We start from the raw sequence: 9,499 nt of genomic DNA, 5'->3' as shown, positions 1-9,499 counted from the left end.
AAGGACATGAAGGTATTCCCAGCTACTATACTTTGATTCATCACTGGCATGCACTTAGATTTACACAACAAAACAACTCTATTAACACTAGTGTAAAGCACATTTAAGCTGAATCCCAATGCACACATTTATGCCCCCCCCCCCCCCCCCCTTAAAGGGATATTTCACTTTCGGGGAAAAAAATGGGTTTCTAGATATTTGATATTCATTTTAACAGACACGTTTGGAACTTCAAACTCCATTTTTAACATGTTAGATTCATCGGAAAAACACTCGTCCTTGGTTCTGGTGACTGATATTGTCCTTCTAATGGGTGAGGAGGAAAATGAATATAATTAAAGACAATAAAAAATGTAAACAAAATATATGAAAAAAGTAATACAAAAACACGCCCCCCTCACTTATTAGGAGCGCAGGATGAGTCACCAGAACCAGGGATTTCGCCCCTCCTGGGATGAATCTAACATGTTTAAAATGTTTGAAGTTATAATGGGTTTGTATTAGGAAGGGGGCATGTCTGATAAAATGAATATCAAATATCTAAACACTGAATCGAGCAACTTAAAAACTGTCTGAGGGGCTCACAAAGGCCTGAGTAGACGATAAAATGACCCAAAAATGTTTTGAAAGTGAAATATCCCTTTAACCGTAGGCCGTTTAGGGGAGTGGGAGTGTGTTGGACTGAACGAGGAGCTTAAAGCCAACGGCATCCGTTTTTCCCTCCTTGCGTCTCCTCCTCGCTTTGCGGCGCGAGAAAATTAGCAAGTATGGAAGTCTGAGTATTGGGATCTGGCTATTGCCTGTTTCTTTTTTTTATAATATATATATATATATATATATACAGTACATACAAAAAAGGTAATTTCAGAGAAAATACAGGACCTTTTATGTAAACATGAAATAAGAAACAGTGTAAAAAAATTGCAGAACTATGCACATAATTGTTCAGTTCTCCTGAACACATTGCAGTTCCTTGTCTTCCTCTTGCACCAGTATATATTCCTTGTCACAATACTGGACCAAACCAATACTAATGTTCATAGTTTACTGTAAGTAACTGGTTCTCAAAGTGGCGTCCAGGGACCCTCAGGGTTCCTTGAGGGGCCTCCAAATAGACCCTTACAGGCCTGTAACTCTGGAACCAAATGGACCCGTCCGGGTCCATTTGGTTCCATTCGTACACTCTCAAGAGTTATTGGGGTCCTTGAAATGACGCTGATGTAAGCAGTAGACATAACTGTGAAGAACTTCAAAGTTCCAACAACCTCTTCTTTGAGATATGGTCCACAGTTCACAGTCTTGTCCTATAATATATACAGTACAATGTGTATCATATACAGTAAACAGCATAATGTATGGCCGTCCGGTGCTAACGTGAGGTTATATGGCTGTGTTTTTCCACTCGATCCCTGTATGTCCAGACTGAGGCTCTTTGACCATCACTGTGATCATTCCGTGTAGAATGAGATGATCTATTCTGTACATGAGTGTGTGTGTGCATGACACACAGTACTGATCATACAAGTATGGTACATCTGTTCATAAAGTACAGTTAGTTCTTCAAATCTTGACTTTCAGGACCACAACGTAAGCAAAATGACTCGAGAGACCACACACAAGAAGTGTGTGTGTGTGTGTGTGTGTGTGTGTGTGTGTGTGTGTGTGTGTGTGTGTGTGTGTGTGTGTGTGTGTGTGAGAGAGAGAGAGAGAGAGATATAACCCTAGGCCTCAGAGTCAAACAGCATCCTACAGTTCAATAAGAAATAGATAAATAAATAAATAAATATGTTACAAAAGTATCCAGTTGAACGTCCTGTTCGTCACCCCAGAAGGAGCAACCATCTCCCACGATGCATTGTGGATGCCAGCAGGGAGGTGGTCTAGATTGGGTCTACTCTAGGTGGTCTAGAGAAGTGGTTCTCGAAGTGGGGTCCAGGGACCCCCAGGGGGTCCTTGATGGGTGTTCCAGGGGGTCCCCAGGGAAATTAGTTAACGCATCATCAACCTTTCTAACCTCTTTAACCCTGTACATGGGCTATTTGAAAATAGCAGATCTACAAGCTCACAACGTCGTGTCTGGGTCTTGTGGGTCTTGGGAAGTGGTTCTCAAAGTTGGGTCTGGGGACCCCCCAGGGGTCCTTGACGGGGTTCCATGGGGGGTCCCCAGCTAAATTTCTTTAAGTTTTAATCTGGAATTATTTGGGGGGGGGTCCCTTCCTGGCACAAACTCTTTTCAGATGGTGGTCCACGGCCAATTATACATCAATGTGGGGGTCCTTGACCCGAAGATGTTTGAGATCCATCTGGTCTAGAGCAGGGAGGAGGTGGGGCTGCCAGGGAGCGGTGGGGAGGAGGTGTGAGAGGAGGAGCAGTGCCTCATGGGCAGCAGGTCGTAGTGGGCCGGGATGTGGCTGTTCCTGGGCAGGTCGTAGGGGTTCTGGGGGTAGCTGGGGACCACCATGCCGTTAGAGCTCTGGACCACGCTGATGGTGGGCTCTGGAACAACAACGAGGAAGGAATCAAGAGATTTGATGAGTATTTTCCTATCAAAGCTGCACTATGTATAACTTTCCTCTTCTACCACGCCAAGGCGCAGCCTGCCACTGACGAGAATGGCGAGATTTGTGTTTTCAGTGGTTTTCCACCAGATGGCACTGTTTGCTAACCTATGAATGATGCTTTCACTGCCAGATGATGACAGACCCGTTAACGGCTCATTTACTTCCTGTTTATTTCCTGTGGGAAAATGGCTATATCTCTGTTCCTCTTGCTTTATGGCAAAAACGAGCCACGTTCAACGGATTACCACGACCAGATTCTTTTTTTTCCCAAGTCAACCGTTTTTAAACAGTAGAAACAAGGAAAATACCTTTTGTTTTTGTTTTTGTTATTTTCGAATGTTGAAGGTTTTCATTTCAACAGATAACTGTTTTAGAGTCATTAAATGGTTAAAATGATTGATTAGAGGTGTGCTTAGGGGTTGAATAAATTAACCAATGTTGACGCTCATTAACAGGCCCTGATTGTGTGAAATCTTTGAAAGCTGCAGGGCTTTGCTTTCAATTCTGGTTAGACAAGATTCAAATGACCTTAACTTCTTCAAATAGTCTCCAATTTCAATAAGCAACACATCATTTGAAAGCTTGCATTCTGTACTTTCATAATCTGTAAAAGAGTTAGGGTTTTACCATGGCGTCCTTGCGGCACAAAGCATTGTACCCAGCCACATTTAGTACCTCAAAATTGTGCTTATAAGTATAGTACTTAAGTTCAGTTACCTAAGTTACTAAATGTACTTATAAACTCACCCATGTCATAGACGTTCTTGCCCGGGGTGGTGCTGGCGGTGGTGGTAACCACGGCGTTAGAGCGGCAGTAGGCCAGGTTGTCGTGGCGATGGGGGGACTTCATCTCCACGTAGCTGCTCTCTGGATGCTTATTGGCCGCCAGGCCGCCGGGAGGCGGGTCGTTGATGGTGGCGTACGGGTTCTCGCTGTTCAGGGAGCAGGTGCTGGAGCGGGCGCTCTTCATGTAGTCTGCATGGAGGCAACACACACACACACACACACACACACACACACACACACACACACACACACACACACACACACACACACACACACACACACACACACACACACACACACACACACACACACACACACACACACACACACACACACACACACACACACACACACACACACAAACAACAGGGTGTAAGGCAGTGGTTCTCAAACCTTTTCATGTGAAGGACCACCCAAAATGATGTGTATTTGGCCGCAGACCCCCATCTCAAAACATTTTGTTCCAGGGACCCCCAGAAGCAAAGAGTTACAAATGTTTGCTTTAAAAGATATATATTCGATATATTATATAATAAGATTTGCACAAATTTCTAAGATTTAAAGATCTACAAGCTCATGAGCTTGTAGATCTTCTATTTTTGAATAGCCAAAGTATAAAATATGGTTAAAGTGGTTAAAATGATTTTGACGCTATAGTAACTGATTTAGCTGGGGACCCCCTGGTACTCCCCAAAGGACCCCTGGGGGTCCCCCGACCCCACTTTGAGAACCAACGGTGTAAGGTTTGTCAGTGGTTCTCAAACTTAATTAAAGGACCCTCAGTTTGTTGTATTACGCCACGGAACACCCTCCCTTAATAGTAATGATTTATTTTAGGCTATTGTTTGAACCAAGAAGGTAAGGTATTTGTTTCATTATTTAATTCTCTGAAGGTAAGGTATTTGTTTAAATGTTTGTATTCACTGTTTTATTTCTGTATCTCTGTTTTATTTATGTATGTTCTTTGATTCTGTGTATGGGGACCTCAAAGTGGGGTCCTGGGACCCCCAGGTGTCCTTCAGGTAATGCTTGGGGCTCCTCAGCAAAATGAACGAAAAGTTTAATCCCCTATTCTATTTTCCAGCTATTCAAAAATAGCCAATCTGCAAGCTCACACTGAGTTTGTAGAGCTGTTATTTTCAAAATGACAACTCTTCTCTGAAAATCATTTCAAATGGGGGTCCATGGCCAAATACATACAGTATCAATATGCTGAGAATGAGAACGAGAATGAGAACCTCCATCTTAGGTATTATGGCTTTTACTCAACAGCTTTTATATACCAGCGGATGCGCAGTATACTGCTTCAAAGTACAGTACAAATAACATTTGTGTATGATATTATTACACAGAAAAAAGCAGGACGAGTTTGCATACAGTGACATCAAATTCCATGTCTCATAATTATGAGCATCAAGCACTTATTGTTGATACATCTGGAAAGCACAAGGAGTTGAGATCGGCACAGGAAAGCAATTCCAAAAGCATGTGAGCATCAGGAGACATTTGAACGGGAAATACACACAGCAGAGAAATAATAATAAGGTGAATAAACATAAGGTGAATAAACATAAGGTGAATAAACATAAGGTGAGTAAACATAAGGTGAATAAACATAAGGTGCACAGCGGTCAACACGGTGTGATGAGGGAGAGAATCCCAGGACTGTTAGGGAGTGAGTTGGTGAAGTAAAACCTAATTTATACTCAGTTTTCACCAGGTCCAAAGAGTATAAATTAAGCTTAACCACTTAAACAGCTGTTTAGGCTAGGGTTCATGTGGTTAAGTTTGGGGGCCCCCCCCAGGAGAGAGAGCAGTGTGAGACCGTTGGAGAGGGAACACACACAGAGGAGAGAGGAGACACACTCTTGTTCTGCAGAAAGACAAACACACACAGGTCAGCACATGGACATAATATCATAAAATGTATATATTTTTTTGCAACAAACTCAAATTTAGCTTGAGGCTGAATGTACAGTATTCATATTCACCAGCATGTCTGCTGGACCTGACAACCAGCTGTCCACAGATCCCCCAGGTTTAAAGGGGTTGTAAGTGATATTGTTTCAACAAAATAAGTAAAGTAAATAGCTCTGTTGTGTGATACTAATCAATGCTATAGAGTGTTTGTTCAGTGACTGTGTTAAATAGTTGTATATTGTGATAGTAATCAATGCAGTATTTGTTCAGTAACAAGGGTCTCCCCGTCTCTCCAGTTATTTAGTACACAGAAACAAACATTTTCAGGTCAGGATGTCATCCATTCAGGAGAGAGATGTCATACAGGATAGAAAAGAGCAGACGCCATTGGAAAGGGAACACTAACTTTGAGGTGGAGAAATTGATTATCTTCTCCTGATGGGATGATATTGGCAACCCACTAAAAATGTATGTTACCCCATTTTACCCCTTCTACCCCCTTTTATGTATCTTAACTCCTTTGATAACTGTGTGTCTGACTAAACTGGCCTGTCCGAAGTGATTCTGAACATTTCTGAATCATAGAGGCTCTTTTACAATTCATATTAAACCCGTTCTGAGCTACAAAAACAATGTAGCCTACTAATGGATACATGGATTTGGCTACATGATGCCAAACATATTTGTATACATTCATGAAAACTGACAAGTGAAATTAAGGTATACAACTGTGTGACATCAGCATGTTCCTAAATACTTCATTAAATATGTAATCTGTGAGAAATGCAGTGATATTCCAGCTAAATCCCATCACCTACTGTACCTGCCCTTAACTATGTAACGCTGTGCTGTACGTGTGCTTGCTTGTACATGAAACATTCTGTTGTAGGTCCACTTGAGAAAGGCTGCACCTCAACACAGTGTGTCATGGTGTGTATAGGTGTAGTACTGGGTTGGAGGATTGGCTGAGTCGTCACATAATGTAATTGTACAGTACCTGTTAGGTTTGACCTGTATCTGAATAATATTTTAGGTACAAGTAATGCTTTACTCTCATCTGCGTAAGCAGATACACTGTACTTGTTGTGATTTATAGTCACTGCTTTATCGGGCCAACTATATGGCCAATCATACCAATAAAACATCATGTTTTATTATGTACTTATCCATACGATACGTTTCTGTTGCTTTGTATATCTGTTATGACTCATATCATCGGGTCATGTAACGTGACCAAATACCTGTGAAAAGCTCAGGGAACAAATACTTGGGACATTAAGAGCTGTTTTCTCAGTCTCTGCATCTGTGCAAGACATCACTCTATAAGCCATACCTGTTGGTCAAACTGTCAAATTGTAGCTATGATTTCATATGACATGAAATAAACTAAAATGAAAAATCGTTTTTGTTTTGTGCCGTGCTGGGTCACATAATATGCTCTGTGTTTTTAATCAACTTCAGAACTTGTTGTGTGATACGGCCTGGTGTCATCTTGTTCACCGAGCTCGCTGCTCGCCTAGAGATAAGTAATTCAGCTGATTCATTACTCGTCACCACCTTAACAATTCAAAGACTGTTGGACTACAACACCTTATTAATACATGAAAACTATGTAGGACTACACTAAAGGATGACTTCGAATTCAAAGGCATAAACAGTGTTTAATAAAGTAAACACTGCAAGACAAAGGATGACTTGATTCACAGCAGTACCTCTGTAGCGCTGCTCCACGTGGTAGCTGTATCGTCTGTCCAGCCGGTACACTCCTACAGTACCACAATGACATCACAAGACAGGGTGACATCACAACCCAGGGTTATTATGTCAGAATGCAGTAGATATTTTATGAGGCAGGCTGCAGAAAGTATAGTTCACTCACCCAGCTCATTGAGGTTACAGTACGTCCCCCAGTCTGGAGCACTGTTCCTGTACCTCCGCTTTGCCTTGAGCTGCAACATATGAGCAAAAATACACACATGATCTGCAACAAATGAGCCAAATGCACACAATAATGCCTAATGTTATAGCTAGCAACATAACACGTATTAGCTTGAAGATCTGTTCTTGCTGTCAGCAAGTTGCTGACAAGTGATGCCGTCATGCAACAGATTATATATAAACTATGCTTTTAACAGTATCTGTCCTCTTTGTATTATAATCTGTCTTTACATTCTCTAGATTATATAATATATATATATACTATTGTAATATGCTGACAATATCATATTTACATAGTATTATGCAAATGTAATATTATGATAAACAATAGATGTTCAGAGCTCATTTTGTACAATCAAAATATAAATATATAATTAACAAACAAATTCCATACGTGTAAGAAATAGATTTGTTTTCCTGTTTTACTGTCAATTATAATGAGTAATTAAAACATATTCGTGTTAACTTTTTTTTTAGGAAAGGTTTTTTTCTACAGAATATTCTGTATGTATGAAATTAATTTAGAAAAACTGAGTTTTTAAATTTTGTACACCTATGCAATGATTTATATGTTGAGTCCTATAAGTCCTTGTGGGCTTGGCACCTTTGGTGGATGACACAAAAAAAAATCAATCTTTCTATCTATCTATCTATCTATCTATCTGGTTGTGTTTAGTTGTGAAACCCACCTTGGCGGGGGTGGTCCTCTTGTGGGGCGCGGCGTAGGGCGCTGCGTACGACGAGCACGGCGGCCCCAGGGTGTGGTAGGCGGGGTTAGAGAAGCCACGCCCCCCTGCCAAGATGTGGGTGGGAGACGAGTCGGCACACGGCAACCCTGCTGTTACCACGGGAGACATCACTGCTACACACACGCACACACACACACACACAAACATGCGCGCACACACACACAAACACGCGCACACAAACGCACACACGCACACACATACAAGGGACACATACGCAGATTGCAAACCAAACTAAAGGCGTCAAAAACAAAACCTCATCTGCCACCTGGAGGAAAAATGGAACATTGCAACTGTAACACTTGAGATTCGAACCCAGGACTCCCGGTTCGGGAAGGGACACTAAAGCCAAACATCTTAACCGCTAGCCTAATGTGGAATTCCCCCCCCTTGGTCGGGGGAGATATTTGGCTTTTTGGTCTGCAGAGGCTTTGAGCCACTACTGCTACACTCACCCCCCTTTGAGCCCCCCCCCTCCCCCCCAAGGAAACCTGATCCGGGATTCAAACCCAGGTCTCTCATACAGGGACCCCATATCCTATAAGAAGGAACCCCCCCCCCCCCCGCCCTCGTCCCGGAGGAGATATATCAGGCTTTTCGTCTTCAGGCTCACGCGCCACTACTGCGGCACGATGTCATCAAACCGCACTGCCACCTGGAGGAGAAAGCGGTCACTGCATCCTAACCATAAACATGGCGTCTCACCAGAGAGGGAGTAGTCGGTGGTGTTGATGTGCAGGGCGGGGGTGTAGCTGACGGTGGGCACGTGGTGTCTCTTCTCGGTGTGCCTGTAGCGGAACCACACCACCAGGCCCAGCAGCGCCATGATGAGCAGCAGCAGGAAGATGATGCCCAGCACGGCGCCCGCGGACTGGCGCTCCGACGCCAGCGCCGGGCTGATCTTGGTGTACGGGTTGAGCTCCTCCATCACCAGGGCGGCTGAGGAGAGACGGGGATCCAACATTAAATATAGAGCAGTGGTTCTCAACCTGTCGGTCGTGGGGTACCCACATGATTTTTTTTGTGGGGGGGGGGGGGGGTACCCCACAAAAAAGGGGGAAACAAATGATCACTGCAAAAAGACCATTACTGCATCAAAAGTAATCAACAAACTATACTATAAAAACTGTCAAACATGGGCCAAATTGTGAAAATAGCTGATCTACAAGCTCTATGAGCTATTTTCACAATATTTATCTGTGGTCAGAGAGTCAAACAAAGCGCTTGCCTTGTCAGGGTGCGGGGGCAGTTCAAATATGATTATTTTGGGGGTGTTCTCAGCCTAAAAAGGCTGAGAACCACTGATATAGAGGAATGAAACCCAGCCTAGACTGATTTTGTAGTTTGCTTTGCCGTTCAGTTGATTAATTTGATCAACTGAAGTATAATATAGGAGGGGGGCTTATATTATTATATAGTGAACTTCAAACTCCTTTGTAACCATGTTAGACTCTTTAAAAACACAATAATTGGTGACTGACATTATGCACGAGGAACACTCATTTTTCAATTGATTTTTTTTTCTCTAACATTAGAACATTTAAAATA

The 9,499-nt window shown here is 42.6% G+C and overlaps 1 protein-coding gene across 1 annotated transcript in view; it reads right to left on the bottom strand.

Moving 5' to 3' along the window:
* Positions 1-2,308: 2,308 nt before the first annotated feature.
* Positions 2,309-9,499, bottom strand: part of LOC308082313 (uncharacterized protein) — a gene marked incomplete at both ends in the record, with an annotated part of 162,441 nt that continues 155,250 nt past the window's right edge. The window contains 6 exons of the mRNA XM_080424030.1: positions 2,309-2,496; positions 3,309-3,536; positions 6,980-7,033; positions 7,147-7,216; positions 7,895-8,040; positions 8,657-8,890. Coding sequence (XP_080280156.1) covers positions 2,309-2,496; positions 3,309-3,536; positions 6,980-7,033; positions 7,147-7,216; positions 7,895-8,040; positions 8,657-8,890 — 920 coding nt within the window. The remainder of the gene's footprint in view (positions 2,497-3,308; positions 3,537-6,979; positions 7,034-7,146; positions 7,217-7,894; positions 8,041-8,656; positions 8,891-9,499) is intronic.

This window comes from Gymnoscopelus braueri (genome assembly GCF_963280865.1).
Source record: "Gymnoscopelus braueri genome assembly, chromosome: 1".
In the NCBI taxonomy this organism is placed as follows: Eukaryota; Metazoa; Chordata; class Actinopteri; order Myctophiformes; family Myctophidae; genus Gymnoscopelus; species Gymnoscopelus braueri.
Note: the sequence above shows the minus strand (reverse complement) of the source record. Positions and strands in the feature narration are given on the sequence as shown.